Source organism: Furipterus horrens, unplaced genomic scaffold (genome assembly GCF_987537825.1).
Source record: "Furipterus horrens unplaced genomic scaffold, mFurHor1.1.pri manual_scaffold_15, whole genome shotgun sequence".
Classification (NCBI taxonomy): Eukaryota; Metazoa; Chordata; class Mammalia; order Chiroptera; family Furipteridae; genus Furipterus; species Furipterus horrens.
Genome location: NW_028327185.1, coordinates 25673293 through 25691419, shown reverse-complemented (window position 1 = coordinate 25691419; position 18127 = coordinate 25673293). Strand labels below are relative to the sequence as shown.

The 18127-nt window shown below is 44.9% G+C and overlaps 1 protein-coding gene across 1 annotated transcript; it reads left to right on the top strand.

The window, feature by feature from the left end:
* Window positions 1-3060: 3060 nt before the first annotated feature.
* Window positions 3061-17740, top strand: LOC149992546 (histone H3.3A-like). The gene is made up of 5 exons (XM_090263296.1): window positions 3061-3067; window positions 4172-4267; window positions 12907-13058; window positions 15407-15447; window positions 17251-17740. Exons 1-5 carry the CDS (start codon window positions 3061-3063, stop codon window positions 17672-17674), a joined length of 720 nt encoding a protein of 239 aa, XP_090119422.1. The 3' UTR covers window positions 17675-17740.
* Window positions 17741-18127: the final 387 nt, after the last annotated feature.

Sequence of the window (18127 nt, the reverse complement as noted above, 5' to 3'; positions counted from 1 at the left end):
GGCAGTGCTGTTTGCGGTCACACCTGGACAACGGCGGGCGGCGAGGAATCCCGGATCCGTCAAGCCCCTGGCGGTGCACGACCCCGGCGAGGAATCCCGGCTGCGGCAAAGCCCCTGCCGGTGCGCGACTCCGGCACTGGGGAGAGCGGCCGCCACATCGCCTTGAACAGTGAGGCCCAGGGGGCGGGAGGACGGATCCCGGTCTCCTAGCGGAATAACTGTGTGAATCCATCTTGGACCCCCGCCCCCACAGAAAGCACCACAGGGCTGCGAAATAGGTCGCGGACAGGCAGGCGCCGGCCGGTCGCTGATTTGTGACGCATACACAGACACTGCCCCGCCTACAGCCGGCCCAAGAAAACAAAACGCATCTGTCAAAATGAGGCAGACAACTATAGAAATCCTGGTGACACAACTCACCAGGCAGCAGATAGAGAACCTGACAGATGAACAGATAAGAAACCTGTCAGAGGCTCAGTTCTGGGCCATTGTTATCAGGTGGCTTACAGAATTCACAAAAGAGCAGGAAAAAGATATGAAAGAAGCGAAAAACTTTCATAACGAAAGGAACAAAACCCCATACGAGACAGAAGGAAAGGAAATAAAATCCAGAGTTCATTTCAACAAACTGGAATATGGAGAAGGAACAAGCAGTCAACCAATGCAGCGAGAGGAAATGGGAAGCAACAATGAAAGGATCAGAAACCTCTGGGACAGCTATAAAAGGCCCAACATAAGAATCATTGGTTTGCCAGAGAGTGAGGAAGATGAACTAGAACTTGAAAAATTGAGTGAAAATATAATAAAGGAGAACTTCCCAGACTTGGGGAAGGGAATAGACTTGCAGGTCCAGGAAGCAAGGAGAGTTCCCAAGAGACTGGACCCAGGGAGAACCACTCCAAGACACATTATAATCAAAATGTCAAAAGTTAAAGATAAAGAGAGAATCTTAAAAGCAGCAAGAGAGAAGAAAAGAATTATGTACAAAGGGGTCCCAATTAGACTATCAGCTGACTTCTCAAGGGAAACCCTACAGGCAAGAAGAAACTGGCAAGAAATATTCAAAGTAATGAAAATCCAAAACCTACAACCACGAATACTCTAACCAGCGAAATTGTCATTCAGAATAGAAGGACAGAGAAAGTGTTTCCAGGACAAAATAAAACTGAAAGAGTTCATTAGATCCAAACCACTGTTATATGAGATGTTAAAGGGACTGGTTTAAAAAAAAAACAGAAGCTAGGGAGATGAAACAAAGGCAAACTAAATAGGCAACGAGAGTGGAAAAGGAACTGTGGGTACGGGAAGCATATTGGGGGGAGGTCAACAGGGAGGGGGAATGGGGAAAGGGAGGGAGATGATATAGGAATTGGGGATCAAGGTAGGAGGGAATGGAATAGACGGAGAGAGGTTGGGAGGAACTGTATGCACAACTAATGGACATAATCTAAAAGGGGGGGACAACTGGAGGGAGGGGGGCCACCGGGTGGAGGGGAGCAGAGGGAAGGGAAATTGGCACAAATGTAATATTTTAATCAATAAAACACATTAAATCTGAAAAAAAAAGGAAAAAAAGAAAAAGAAAAAGAAAACAATGTTTTTGTATAACTAATGATCTCACTGACCCTGGGTTATTCCTTCTCAGAGAAAGCCATGAGGATCTTCAGTTGTGTAAGGCACAGACTTGCAGTGAGCAGCACACTAACCCTAGAGATCTAGTGCTCGGTAAAGTGAGTGCAGACAACACTAATGTATTATAAACACACACTTGCTAAGAGACTAGACCTGATTATTCCAAGCACTAAAAAGAGATGAAAATTATGGAAGGTGATGCTGGTGCTAACTGTGGCTTCAATGACAATCATTACAACAGTATAGAAATATGTATATCAAAGTAACATGTTGTGCACATTAACTTTACACAATGTTATATGGCATATATTTAAATTTTAATAAAATTTAGTACAATAAATTTAAGAACTGATAAACTTTTATCTACATCTTTGCCTAAACATGGCATCAAGATTGACTTAAATTTGTGTTCCCAATGTTTTAACCTGGTTTTACCACAGAGTCTAGAGAATAAAAACAAAAATGAGGCAGTGAGGCTGCTGCACATTCAGCACCAAACTCCACTGAGGGAACATGACCCGGGAGCACTGTCTGCTTCTCTGTAGAGCTCATGCTTCTGTCTTCCAATGATCCACACACACTCTCCACCTCCTCCAACACTGGGTCCACATGCTCAGGGTCACTCTCTCTTATAGTTCATACTCTGATCACCTTTTTGGGGAAATTGTGTCAAATGGAACTTCTTGTCTCCTGCAGTTGTAATTCTTCTGGTTGTGAAGGTTAATTTCCTTGGTGTGTTCCTTACGGGTAACCTGAAAAGGCACCTTATTTCTATCTTTACCATTTTGGGGGGTGGAAATTGTATTTACTGTGTCTTCCTACTGTCAGCGTGACATGATCTGGTTTTCCTCCACAGTTTATTAATAACCTAAATGTCACAGCTCTTTTTTACAAGTAGACATAACGTTTTGTTTCCTGGGGATTAGAACACTTGAGTGACCCATCCAAAGCCACATAAACATATGCACACCGAGTATATTTTTTTCTGGGTGAGCAACAATGTGTACCAGTTTCCATCCAAGTTCATATTCTCTCTATGGTCAGGACTGACCTGTGTACACCTGTTCAAACCAAGGTGCCAGAGACCACCTGATAAATGTGGGATTCACCTGGTCTTGGACACCAGGGTCTGTCTCTTCCCCTATGCTGGCCTGTCACAGGTCAGCTCACATTTTCACGTTCTAAACTAAGTGCTGAGGTTTTTCTTCTTCTTGAGATGCATCCTCCAACTTCTGGTGACTCTTCAATAACTTACTTCCAGGTAGGTAAAGTTTATCACTTAATTCATCCAACAAATATTATGGAACACCCATGCTGAATTATTTTGCATTCAAAGCCTTGTTCATGCAAAGAAGTAGAGCAAAGGGCCTTTTGTATATAAAACAAATGGATCTAAATCACTCACCGCAGTGGTGAGGACATGGGGTAATGGCGGGTGACCTGTGCCAGGTGTGACATATCAGGCTGGAGCCGGTGAGGCCTCACAGAGGATCTTTCTGCCTCCAAGGTGGGTAATAATATTAATATTAAGGATGGAAATATGTCACAGAGCTGGCAGCCTATTGTGGAGTTTACCCATCAAGTTGCCACTGCAATCCCACACCTACTCTTCAGACAGAAGCCCAGAGAGTGAGGCCACATCTTCCGTGTCCTAGAGTGAGGACAGAGCTGCGTCGTCCTCTCCACTGCTGGTTAGTCGTGTGACCTCAGGGACAGTCTCGTAGGTCAGTGATCCTGGGTCTCAGAAGGCAGCTCCCAGGGGTGTATAAGGGGGCCTGGTTCCTGGGCAGGGAAATTCCACCTGTAGATGGTGAGTTTGCCCCTGTGTTCAGCATTCCCTCTGCAGCTCTACTGACAACAGTCATGAAGGGGCCCCCATCTACAAGTTAAAATGTCCCTAGAGTGTCACCTGACGGACACCAGAATGTGTGCGTGTAGACAGCAGACCAAGTGACAGGTGCGGCCTAACTGCGAGGTGAGGACCTGGCACTGAGGAGGGTTTATGTCCCTTAGGCTGTCCCTCAAGGTGGGGGTCCTCAGGCCCGTGGTGGTCTTGCAGAGACTCACCTGTGGGCAAGTAGGGGACGGGATCGGGGCTCCCACCACTTCAAGGATGCTGGGCATGGCTGCCGCGTGGCGGACTGTGCCTTCTCGCGAAGGCGGTCCAGACCTGGGTCATCAGCCTGTGCGGCTCGGATCCACCGCTAGGGGCACTGTCGCCACCCACGTCCTGTTTCAGGACGTCTCCTGAGTGGTTTTATTTGCAGCCCGCCCTGGAGAGCCTTAAATATCCCACGTCCCACCCTGGTGCAGGGTGTCTATCAGTATTCATAGACAAACTACCAGGCTATTCAGACCAGCAGAGTGCCCCTGAGTCCAGACACAGGCATCTTTGTCCACCTTCCCTGCCCTTCCCCTTCTCCCCACCCAAGACGGGGCAGGGGATCCCTACTGGGTAGCGCAGACAGACCACAGGGAAAAGGCATGCAAATACGCCCCCCACAGCTCATGAAAACCAGCTCGCCTCCTGTCCCTGCAGAACCCTCTGAGGAGCCCTCCCATGTGAGCCTGTCCTCAAGGGTCCACAGCATGGGATCTGCCCTCATCTGGGCTTCCCTTCTCATCGCTGTCAAAGGTGTGTCCTGTGCATCGGGCTCCTCGGGGAATGCTCCTCAGGGGCTGTTCTCATTTCGCTTCTCTGCGGGTGTCCTGGGCCAAGTTCAGCTGGCGGAGTCTGCGGGAGGCTTGGTGCAGCCCGGAGGGTCTCTGAGCCTCTCCTGCAAAGCCTCTGCATTCACCTTCACTGACTATGCAATGCCCTGGGTCCGCCAGGCCCCAGGGACATGGCTGGAGGGGGTGGCTCTAGTGAGGCCACCAACAGGAAGCACACAGTGTTATGCTCCCTCAGTCAGGAGAGACTCACCATCTCCAGGACGACCCTACCAACACGGTCTCTCTTGAAATGAGCAACGTGAAATCCAAGGACACGGCCGTGTGTTACTGTGAGAGACGAGAGACAGTGAGGGGGAGTCAGTAAGTACAGAAGACATTTTAGGTGTTTTGTGGTTGTTGTCGTTTTGTTTTTATTTTATTTTTTATTTCTTTTCTTCATTTCCAACTCCCTGGTTGCATTTACCTTACAGGTTATAATGTAGAACAGATATCAAATCAATTATTTCTATATATTTTTGAAGTTACACAACATGAAATTCACTATTTTAAGCATTTAAACATACAATTCAGTATCCCTTAATGTAGTATCACAACTCTGTTACTATCACCACTGTGTAGTTGCAAAAGTTTTTCTTCACCTCAAATAAAATTTCATGTCATTCAGTCTGTCACCTCCCATTCCTCTGCAACCCACTCATCCCCCTTCTGTGTCTATGGATTGGCTTTTCAGGATGTTTTCTGTAAGTCGAGTGATATAGACATGGCTTTGGTCTCTGCTTCTTTCAATCAGCATACTTTTCAAGGTAGTGCACTGCAGGGGAGCAGAGTTTGCTACCCCCAAATATGCCTTTTAGAGTATTATTTTAAGTAGGTTATTTTTGAAATCCTCATACGTGCCCTGACCAGGGATCAAACACGTGGCACCTTTTAGTATGAGACAATCCTCTAATCATGTGATAGGATCCCCATGCCAGGGCTAAGTTGCTTATTTTTAAGAAACAAAAGACTCAACAAAAACACTGAACTTTTTCCTTATTCACTAAAACAGTTTCGATTGAGGATCTGCTCCAGGAAAGACCTATCATCATAGACAACTATAGTTTAATATGAACTAGAGTGAGTAGACAGAGTGGAAATGAGCAATGTCCAGGTCTAAAAAGTCCACTCTGTGTCCATTTGTTAAAGATGGCCCAACAAATATTTGCATACCAAGCAACTGCTTTTGCAAATCTCTATGTGAATAGTGTCCTGCCTTTTCATGCCCCAATCCACAACCCTACCACCTCTCCTGAGCTCCAGATGGCAAAGAAGTTTCAACTGCCCCATCCTGGGGTTGCATATTCTCATATCACACCATCCTGCATGTACATACATAATAGATTTGAACGTTTTCTGTTGTTAACCTGTCTCTCATGTTAATTTGATTATTAGAGCAGCTAGAAGAATTTGGAAAGGTGGGAGGAAATTATCTTCTGCTTTCACACCATGCTAAGTTATTTATTGGGAATTATTCCTTAGAAAAAGATGTCTTTTTACCTAATTTGATTCATGTATTCAATAGTTTATTGATGTCAAAACAAAAAGAAGGAAATTAAAAAAAAATTGAAAATCATAGCAAAAATACTGGCCCATTTGGCTCCATTAGCTCGAGCATCATCACATACACTGAGAAGGTTGCAGGTTCAGTTCTTAGTCATGGCATACACCCAGGTTGTGGGTTTGATCCCTGTACACGCATGTGCAGTAAGCAACTACTTGGTGTTTCTCTCTCACATCAACGTTTCTCTCTCTCTCTCTCCCTCTCTCATTCTCTCTCTCTCCATCTGCTTTCCTTTCTCCATAAGATTAATAAACATATCCTCAAGTGAAAAATTTAAAAGCCTAACAAAATATTTTCATTTTCTTGTTGATTACTATCTTTTATTTATTTATTTTATGTTAAATGCTTGGTTTTTAATTTAAATTATATTTTATTGTTTATGCTATTACAATTATTCCAGTCTATTCCCTTTACCTCCTCCACAGAGACTTCCCTTCACTCCTTCAGGCAATGCCCACACCATTCTCCATGTCCATAGGCCGTGCATATATGTTCTTTGGCTACTATATTCATTATGCAGTACTTTACATCCCTGTGACTATTCTGTAACAACAAATTTGCACTTCTGGATCCCTTCAGCTTTTTTGCCCATCCCCCAAATCCCTCTCACTACTGACAACCATAAAAATGTTCTCTGTATCTATGATTGTGTTTCTGCACAGTGTGTTTTTTTATTGTTTTTTAATTCAATTATTGATAGAAATGTATTTATTTTCATTTTATTGTTCATATTTTTGTTCTTATTAAAGAATACTCTTTAACATTTAATTTAAATTATGGTGATGAACTCCTTTAGCTTTTTCTTGTCTTGAAAGATTTTTATCTGTGCTTCAAATTCAAATGATAATTTTGATGGATAGAGTAATCTTGGTTGCATGCCTTTGTTTATCATCACTGAATATTTCTTGCCAATTCCTTCTAGTCTGCAAAGTTTCTTTTGAGAAATCAGCTAATAGCCTCATGGGAGTTCCCTTTTAGATAACTAACTGATTTTCTCTTTCTGCTCTTAAGATTCTGTCTTTAATCTTTGGATTTTTTATTATGATCTGTCTTGGTGTGGGCCTCTTTGGGTTCATCTTGTTTGGGACTTTTGTGATTCTGGGCTCTAAGTCTATTTTCTTCATCAAGTAAATTTTTTGTTATTATTTTTTCCAATAGTTTTTCAATTTATTGCCCTTTCTCTTCTCCTTCCAGCACCCCCATGATGTAAATGCTGGTATGCTTGAAGTTGTCCAAGAGGCTCTATACAATATATTCATCTTCTAGATTGTTTTTTTTCTTGCTGTTCTGGTTAGGTGTTTTTTCTTTCTTATATTCCAAGTTGCTGATTTCATTCTTGGCTTCATCTGCACTACTCTTGATTCACTATAAATTGTTCAGTTAGTGTATTCTTCATTTCTGACTGGTTCTTTTATATGATTTCCACGTCCTTTTTTATGTTGTTGAAGTTATCTCTGAGTTCATCTACTCTTCCTCCCAGTTCATTGAGTATCCCAAAAGTTAGTGTTTTGAACTCTGCTTCTAGTTTATTGCTTGTCTTCATTTTATTTAGTTCCTTTTCTGGAGTTTGGTTCTTCTGTTCTTTCATTTGGACCATGTTATTTGGTCTTCTCATTTTGGCAGCCCCCCAGTGTTTGTTTCTATGTATTAGGTAGAGCTGCTACATCTGCCTGGCTTGATAGAGTGGCATGATGCAGTAAATGCCCTGTAGGATCCAGGGGTACATTCTCCCCTATCCCCAAACCTGGGTACTTAAGGTGATCACCCATGTGGGCTGTATAAACAATCGTATTGTAGTTGATCCTTGATTGTTGTTGGCAGGTAAATGGGAGGAATCTATCCAGGCCAATCAGCTGCAAGGACTGGCTGTGACCACTGTGCACCAATCTCTGATACCACAGAGCATCAGCTGAGCAGAGTCCCACTCCACTGAGCAGGACTTATTTCAGCAGGGCTCTGGTGCTCACTAAGTCCACCCCTTGCGTGTGTTCCTTGTGGAGGTGGTTGAGTGGTGGTGCTCTGATATGGTCTGTAGCTTGTCCACTGGTGCACAGGCTCTGGGGCCTCTTAAAGGTGCAGGCCAAGGTCAGCCACCACCTGTGCTCTGTCCACCCAGCATAAGATACAAAGTGATCTGTAGATGGCTGCTGCTTCTGCTGAGCTTGGAGGTGCCCAAATGAGGCCAAGATATGAACTATGGTCACCTGCTGCCAGTGCTGAGCCTGGAACCACTTATTGAGTGGTAAGGGTATCACTGAGGCCAAATGCTTCCTGCTGGAGAGAATTTAGGAAAGCGTGAAGCATGAGCTAAGCCATTCCTATGAAAAAGTCACTGGAAACAACTTGGGTGGGATGGAAAGTTGGGTGGGTCAGTGTCTCAGGGAATCACCGGAGTGGGACAAACACTGTGAGCCAGGTTGATGGCACACAACTTTTGGCTCTGTGCGGGGGATGGCTCAGCAAAAGAACAATAGAGATGCCAGCACTCCTGTCTGGGAGTAAGTTGCCCCCCTAAGATCTCACCCAATGCCAGAAAATTCAGTCCCTCCCTGTATACCTCTATTGCCTTTCAAGCTACTGCCCTGGTGCTGTAGCTCAGAGGGAGTGAGTCCAATTAAGTCCATGCACTGTTCATTAAGAAAAATTGCCTGGGACTCCAGAAGTTTGTGTCTTTCACAGCCTTAATCCACACTAGTTTTAGGCCCTGGTGTTCAGCTGGGACCCCTCACTCCTGAGATATCCCTCCCAATTTTTATTTGCCATGCGTGGGAACAGATGTTTCACATATCTGCCCCTTCTACCAGTGTTGATGTGGTTTCCTCTTTAATTCTGTAATTGTAGGACTTCTATTCAGCTCAGTTTTTGGTGGTTATGAATAATGGTTGTTCTGTACTTTAGTTGTGATCCTGATGTGGTTGTGTATGGATGTGAGCTCTGTTTACCTATGCTGCCATCTTGACTGGAAGTCAAAATATTTTTATTGATATTAATATGTACTCACACATTTATTTTATGTTTGGTTTAAATCCAATGTTGTATTATTTTTTTTTATAGTTGGAATTTATGACATTTTTTGTCAGTTTTAAGCTCTATCCTATAGGCTCCAGGGTCCTGATGAAATGCCCTGAGCTTGCTTTGTCTCTTCCTCACTTTTTCTTGATGTGAGATGCTCCTGGATAATCATGTATATTTCCTTCCTCTGCCCTAAAATTGCCTTATCTCCAAGGAATCCTATATCATTTCATTTAAGAATGATGTTATATTCCAAGGTTTTGATGCTAAGATTCTCATCTGTATTGAACTGTCACTGCTGTGAAACCTGTCTAATGACAGGTCTTAAAAGCTAAGACAAGTTGGGTGTGTTTACTTTGACTAGAGGCTCAAAGCAGCAGTCAGCACAGCCTGGTTTACAGAGACCCAAACATTGGCTCTTTGGTCATGATGTCTCTGGAAACTTAATGTCTGTAGAGTCTACTAAATTCTTACTTGGGAAATCAACATGGAAGGGTTCTATGTCAAGTTAACAGATTGTAACTTGAATAGTCATTGGAGTTTCAAGGTCCTTCAACTATTTCCAACTTTGAGTTAATTTACAGACTCAGGCACACTGAAGTCAAGAGACGGTCAGGTGCCTGGGAGAAAGATGACACCGCACTACAAAAAGAGTGTAATATTAATCTTCCGAAGACTTCCTCAGAGAACTGTGACCATTCCAGGTTGACTGTACTGAGGAACAGGAAGTAATCATACTTGCAAAGAGTGCTAGTTATAGTCTCTGAGCTGCCACTGATTTCAGAAGACATCAAATGTCACTGAGGTCCATCCGTCACAACAGGGGCTTATGAAGATCAGATGCTTGGTGGAGTTCCATCCCACATCCTTCTCACGGGGACACAGAGGGTCCTTGACCCCATCCTGTGGTTATGTCCCCTGTTATGCTGGCATAATTGATCTTCATAGGAAACACACAAACCTAGGATCTCTCACACGGTTTCTCTGTCCTGCAGAGTACCGATATTCTGAAGAAGAAGATCATGCAAAATCCACAAAAACTGCCTCCATTCAGGAAACCAAAATAAGGAACTCAGAAACTCCAGCAAAAGTTAATGTCTTCAAAAACCCAGGTGGATCCTACCCCATCCGCACCAGTCAACTGCGTGGCTTGTGTGTGGGAAATGGATGTTGGAGAATGATGGTGAATTTTTCTAAACTTAACCCAGTTGTAGCAGCAAATACAGCTGTCCTAGCAGATGTGACTTCAGTGCTGAGCAAACTAACATAACTCTGGTGCCTGGTGCAAGGCTATTGACCTGGGAAATGCTGTTTCCCCCATGCCTCTTACTGAGTCATAAACATCAGAAGGCTGATGGTCCAATAGAGGCTATGTGTACAGAAAAATTGGTGAGTTTCAAGGTGTGTGATAGAGTGGAACCTCCTGTGGTCCCACTTTAAGGTTTCACCACATGACATCCTCTCCAATCACAAAGGCACGGAATGGAGGGGGCCCAGGACCGCATGAAAGTCGAGTCATGGATCAATGTAATGTGTAACAAGCCCTCGGGGGTGATAGGAGCCACATCACAGGAGTGATGGCGGGGGACGAGAGCAGGAAGGATCAGGGAGCCTGAACTCACCCCCATTTAACAGTACAACAGAGACCCATGGATATCAGTTTATCTCCAAATTTCAGTCAGAGTCAAGTTCAACACACTTTAAATTCATATTATTTCTACTCACTCAAAATCTCTAAGACTGTCATTTGACTTGTTTCTCCACTTAAGTTTAGACCACAAAAGTTACAAATATCAAATCACGCAGAGATGCTCCCCTGTGTGTGATTAATGAGGACACTGTAAATGGTGCAAAGTGGCATCTTTGTCCCTGTGCTCGTGCTCCTCTCCTCTTCAGAGAGTAAACTCCTGACTTTAACTTGAGCTGTTCCCACTCCAAGTCTTGTGTGGACAGACAGGAAGCTGGTTAAGTCCAAGGATGGTGAAGCATGCATGGCTCAGAGTGACCACTAGGACACATAATCATCACCTCTGCCACCCTGTTTGGGACATCCCCTGAGTGGTGGAAATATGAGCCATTGCACCAGAGAACAAGGTTGAAAACCCAACTGCCCATCCAGTGGTGCCCATCCAGGGGTACCCCTCCATTCCTTCTCCCGCACACACTGCAAGTGCAGTCCCTGCCAGGTCTTCACACTTGCCAGGTATGTCTCTCTCCCTCGTTCCAGTGTCAATTCTATGCACACAGGGCTATGCGCACAGGTCTATGCACACAGCTAGCACTCCCAGGTGTCAGTTCCAGTCCATCTCTTTATGTCTCTCAGTCTCTCTGTAGCCTCGGCCCTGCCTGGCCACGTTCATCCTCACAAAGAACGCTGTCATTTCTGCTTAGTGTCTACATCTGGTCCTGGGGTATTCCTCCCAAGTCTGCCTGACCATCACATGATATAGTTTCTCAGGGGAGAGTCTAGTTTGCTCTGCTGCGTACTGTAGGGAGATTCACAATGTAAAGTCCAATCAAGTGAATCCATCCTGGACTTGGATCCATCCATGCCTTGGAATGTTGGTCTACTGGTAACACTGACACAGGGATCCAGTTTTTAATAATATTAAGGATTCCAACTACCATTGCTCTACCAGTTTTAATGACCACCCTGTCCGCATAACATTTCTTATTCCATGGACAAATCGGGGTCCATATTCTGTAAATATTTTAAATAAAGCATGAAAAACAGGACCCATTTTGAAAAGTGTAATTAATGGGAATTTGTTAAAAGAAAAACTTTTCTCGCACCGAACATCTTATTATAGAAATTAAAAGATAAGCCTGGACATAAAGAATATAGGTGTAACTCACATGTCTGATGGAAGGAAGTGTTTATTGTCATTAAGAATGTTATATGTTGTCTGGGAGAGCCCAGCACCCTCTGACCACAGTGACCATCCCCAGAAATAGGGCCCAGGGAGTGAGGGTTTCCTGTTAGGTCTGAAGTTCCCTTTCTTCTGGGCAAATCTTCACTAGGGATTCTCCTCATTTCCCTCCCTCTGAATCCCAACATCACTGACAACACTCGACTGAGAAGACAGGTCACTTAAACAGCTTTCATATCATTTCACAATATGAAAAATTATATATTGTACACATGCATAACCATTATTGTTATTTCTAATATTTTTCTTTAGGTAGAAAGGTGATTATTTCTCCTGCAATTAGTTTAGTGTCTCTGAATATGCAATGGGTGTGCATAAAGGAAGATTTTGCAGAGGGAGCTATAGATTTAAAATCTTTCCCCCAAAATTATGAGTCCCTCTTGCCTGAGCTTGGGGTGAAGTTACTCAGCTAAAAGTAATGTTGTAAAGTTAGAAAATATAATACTGAAAATGGCTTGTTTAATTTTTAAGTTTTTACATCAAAGTGGGCATTAGATGCATATTAAATTAATTTGGTAATTGTTGGGCCAGAAACTATCTGAATAAATGGTAATGTTTTAGAATCTGCTTGAAAGAAGCATGAGAGTTCAAAAGTGTAAGAAACTCATCTGGTCCAACATTTCTTCTACTGTTCAGAAAAATGAGGCAGTCCTTTTATCTAATTCCAATGTGTCTCATAAATCAGGGGATCCTCTATCCATGATGCACATGTTGAGTGAGCACAAGAGAAAAGATATCCTCAGAGAGGTCCCACAATTACCAGGGTGCCTGACCTCAGTCCTTCTCCACTTACAGGGGAAAGGCTGCCCCACCTGCAAATTTCTCTTCTGCTCCAGGGTAAACCCTCCTGTGGGCTGTGAGGACTCACAGCTCTCTCCTCACAGGGGGCTGAGGTCTCTGGGGAAGGCAGAGCTGTGCTCTAGAAGAAGATGGGACTGCTGGGTCTCCTCCTGTGCTGGTGACAGCCCCCCAGGGTGAGTGTCTCAGATGTCAGACACGGGTCTACGGGATGGTGGTGATAGCACGTGACTGACAGGGACTGATGCTCCTTGTCCCCAGGTGTCCTGTCCCAGGTGCAGCTGCAGGAGTCGGGCCCAGGACTGGTGAAGCCCTCGCAGACCCTCTCCCTCACCTGCGCTGTCTCTGGATTCTCTTTAACGAGCTATGGTGTGCACTGGGCCCGCCAGGCTCCAGGGAAGGGGCTGGAGTGGGTCGGTGCTAGATGGAGTGACGGAAGCACAGACTACAACCCAGCGCTGAAATCCCGACTCAGCATCGCCAGGGACACCTCCAAGAGTCACGTTTATTTAACACTGAGCAACCTGAGGGATGAGGGCACCACCGCGTATTTCTGTGCGAGACACAGTGAGGGGGAGTCAGTGGGAGCCCAGACACAAACCTCCCTGCAGGAGAAAGGACGGCTGGGCTGCAGGGGGTGCTCAGGACACCAGGGGGAGCTCAGATCTCACAAACCACAGAGCACAACCCCAGGGGCACAGTAGGGTGGGGAAGAAATGAGCTTCCTCTTGGAAACAGGGTTTTCTCTCCCAGCTCTCAGCTGCATCCAAGGAGACTTCTTCCTTCTCTCTGTGAATCTAATTTTTCAGATTATCACTGCTGACAATAAGCAAGTAACAATATCTGTTTGCAGGTGACATATCACCAGCAATTACAGCCCTCTATTTTACCAAATCTCTGTTATTTTTCCCTTTCTTAACAAATCTCGTTAAAGTTTCTTATGAAATTATACTTATAATGTGACCTTCAGGTCCCACTAAGAGTGTTTGATCCAGAAGAGCAACTTGTATGTTCATACAAAACAACAAGCAAATATTTATAGCCTCTCTATTTGTATTAGAAGCTCCAAAAGATTTAATTTTATTCTTATTTCTAAACCAAAATATTGTTAGGTAATCTTGCTCTGGACTCTTCATATTCCTTCGACTATGCCAGGTAGGGTGAAGGCACCATCCACACCACCCGGCTCACAGGAGTTCTGAAATTAAGGTTGAAATACATAGTTCATTGAGCTTTGCTTGCTTAGGGGGATTTGCCTCTAACTCCTGCAGGATCAGGCGCACAGCATCCTGTAGAAACAGAGGAGGTGCGATGATGTGAGGGTTCCATTTGCATGGTCCTCCATGTCTCCTTCCTGAACCCCCAGGAAGGTTGCAGAGTCTGTGCATAGGAAACATCCATAGACCCCTCGTGATGAATGTGAGCACACGCTCCTGACTCCTGTACACCAGCCCTCACACATTTGTCTCCCTGTGTGCACGCAACACCTTTCAATAGCTCATTTCAATCCCCTTCCAACCAGGACTATGAACAGGGTATGGAACCCAGTAAGCCCATCGCATGGGGTGCCTTTTTGCTCATCGTTATATGCTATGGAAAGAACAGTGTGTCCCTCCACAGGAGGAAATGTAAGTCAGCGGTACATGGTGGTGCCATGTCTGCATCTAAATCCTTTCATAGGGTCTGTGATGTGCAGGACGGAGCAAGCACCTCTTCCTGTTGTGACCCACTCACAGCCTCTGTGGGCCACAGGATATGGTTTTCCCTGCCCATCATGAGCTGTGTGGTGGGTAAGCTGTTCCCAAGGGCATCAGTCCCATGGCCAGCTGCGGTCTCTGAGGCTGGCAGACTGAACAGGTTGCTGGCACTTGGCTCCTCTGTTGTTGCAAGAGGAACATGTGGACATTGAGCCCATCACTGCCTTGTGTGAGCGCCCCACATCCTTTCACCTCAGGGCCCCAGGGGTATTAGGAAGCCCCTCTGCTGGATCCTGTCACCTGGAAGTTTCTTCTTTTTTCTTTTTTTCTTTTAAATGTGTTTTATTGATTATAATGTTACATTTGTCCCAATTTCCCTTCCCTCTGCTCCCCTCCACCCGGTGGCCTCCCTCCCTCCTCTTGTCCCCCACTTTTAGTCCATGTCCATTGGTTGTGCATATAGTTCTTCTCAACCTCTCTCTGTCTATTCCATCACCATGAGGTGGCCTTCCACACAAGAGCCTGCTCATCCATGTGAAAATGCCACTTGTCACACAAGCAGTATCGTGATGGTCATTTGGGAGATGTTCATGAACCAGTAGCTACATGACAACAGGAACTGACAGAACCCCATGTTCTTGAGGGTCAGCAATGAAGGAAGAGAGGCTCCCTGATTAAGAACATGTGTAGAAGCCCCTTGCATTCATCAGGTGGCTCGCCCCAGTGTCAATTATTCCCATTTTAATGCAGAGCCATTCTGGGCACAGCTGACCTTAGGGAAGTGATTGTCTTTCTGGCTAAAGACATTATGGATGTTTTAGGCTCCAAATTACTCATGGTGCTACATCTCCTCCGAGGTGGCGGTTCCAAAACTGATCTCTGCCATTGTAAAGGCACTCAGACACCAGGCTGGCTCTCGTGAAGCTTGCATTTGGGGGCCAGGGGCCTTGTCCACGTGCAGGGCAACAACCACTGTTGGTCCCAACAGCTGGTGATGATGCAGGATGACCAGGGTTCCTTGCAGGGGGTGACGCTTTTGCCACTTTCTACTGTTACTCCCCCAGGTACGTGGGGAGGTTCCTCTCTCCATGGTCATCACGGACAGGTGCTGTGGAAGCCCGAAAGGCGCTGTGCAGTGGGATGGTCTTGCCTATGAAATCAAACCCCTCAAGGATTCCTGAAGGTTTGAACACACAGTTTCTCAGAGAGTGGCAGACACTCACACAACAGTTTCCACACATTTGCTGGGGTACAAAGAGGAGACGCACCCCCTGTTCTCTCAAGCGAAAGTCAGTGCAGCCTCCAGGTGCAGTAGTATGCTCTATGTGTCCCACAGAGAAAACTGAAAACGCTGTCTTGTGAGTTCCAGTTCAGTTTATACTCTAAACAACAGTTTGTCAAAATGTGCCAAATTCCTGGTAAATCCAGGTAGTTTAATTGACACCATATTCCAAATTCTTGCCTTAAGGTACAACATCAGTGTCATAATCATTTATAATGTGAGAGATCCAACCAGCATGGACAACCGTGCGGTGCCGGGGAGTCTGTTTTATGACAATAATGTAACTAACATTTACTCTGCTCTTCAGCCACATTCGGCCTTAATCGTGATTAGAAATGGGCCTCATGAGCTTAGTTTTAATTCAATTCTACATGGTCTATGCAAAAATACTATTCTTGTCATACTGGGTGATCTGTCAAGACATTATTTGTTGTTATTAATTACAGCCAGACAATTAATCAGGAGAAGTTTTGCTCTGTATTATGATGAGGAGATGCGTTGGCCAGAGCAGGGCCACCTGCATCATGTCCTGGTACCTGTGCTGACAGATGCCTTCAGTAACTGCTCCGTGGTGCACACAGAAAATACAGTTAATTATGGTGGGAAACACGGCACCTACCAGCGTGGACTCGAATATTCAGATAAAAGCCTGACAAGTGCTCGATGTGGAAACTCTGGTGGACGACAGAGAGCGGTGTGACTGCGGGTCCTTCCAGCAGTGATGACAACCCACGCTGCTGGGGTGCCTGCAGCTTTGCACCTGGAAGCACTTGTCACTCAGGCAGGTGTTGCACAAACTGCACCTACTCACCCCCGGGGACGCTCTGCAGGCCAATCCCAAACATACATGATCCTCTGGGCACTGCCTCGGGCAGACCCTCACATGCCCTGAAGATGTTTATCTGTGAGGCGGAGCCCCGAGTACTGAAGACGGCTGCTGCCACCATGGAAAGTGTACTGACCGCACTGGGCACTGCGAGGAGAACATTGGTGAAGGCAGATTTGTGGGTAATTTTCCAGCAGCACCCACTCCTGGTACCAGACCCTGTTCCAGTCCCTATGGCTGTGGTAACCAATCAACATGGTTAATGGAGGCTGACCAATTCCTGGGAAGTTGTATTAACATCCCAAACTGAACCCACTAAGGAAAATATTTATAAATTAGACTTGCCTAAAATTAACCACATTTGTCCCACCAAAGACTGCATTAATGGAATGAAAAGACAAATATAAACAGAATCTGTCTCATGCCCTGTACTTCCTTCTGGTTCCTCAGTGGAGGAGTCATCCATGTTTTTAGTAACAATCTCTTCATGAAAATCACACATATGATATGACTCAAAATAATGTACATCCTAATCTAACACAGCAGTCATTCTGAGATTTGTGAGTAAATGGCACAAAGCCCTCACCTCCTGGAACCAGAGATTGTTCTAGTCCCTCTGGCTGCTGTAGCAAATGAACATGGACAATGGAGGTTGGTGATTTTCTGTGGAGTGTTTTGAAATAAGAGACACATTAAAAATAGTGATGCGGGATTGTGTTCGCAGCCGCCGTCGCTCTCTAACGCCAGCGCCTCCCTCAGCTCACAGAGCTCCAGCCGAAGGAAAAGGGGGGTAACTAAAGAGGTCTCTCTACCACGGCTCGTACAAAGCAGACTGCCCGCAAATCCACTGGTGGTAAAGCCCCGAGGAAGCAACTGGTTACCAAAGCCGCTCGCAAGAGTGCGCCCTCTACTGGAGGGGTGAAGAAACCTCATCGTTACAGGCCTGGTACTGTGGCACTCCGTGAAATTAGACGTTATCAGAAGTCCACTGAACTTCTGATTCGCAAACTTCCCTTCCAGTGTCTGGTGCGAGAAATTGCTCAGGACTTCAAAACAGATCTGCGCTTCCAGGGTGCAGCTATTGGTGCTTTGCAGGAGGCAAGTGAAGCCTATCTGGTTGGCCTTTTTGAAGACACCGACCTGTGTGCCGGCCATGCCAAACGTGTAACAATTATGCCAAAAGACATCCAGCTAGCACGCCGCATACGTGGAGAATGTGCTTAAGAGTCCACTATGATGGGAAACATTTCATTCTTTAAAAAAAAAAAAAATTCTTTTCTTCCTGTTATTGGTATTTCTAAACATTAGATATTTTTTTCCATGGGGTCATAAGGCACCTAAGTATATGATTGCAAGTGGAAAATAGGGGACAGAAATCAGGTATTGGCAGTTTTTCCATTTTCATTTGTGTGTGAATTTTTTTAATATAAATGCGGGGACATAAAGCATTAATGCAAGTCAAGATGTTTCAGTGAAGAAGTTTCAGCAGTTCAGCTTTATAACAATATAAATAAACCTGTTAAATTTTTCTGGACAATGCCAGCATTTGGATTTTTTTAAAACAAGTAAATTTCTTATTGATGGCAACTAAATGGTGTTTGTAGCATTTTTATCATACAGTAGATTCCATCCATTCGCTATACTTTTCTAACTGAGTTGTCCTACATGCAAGTACAT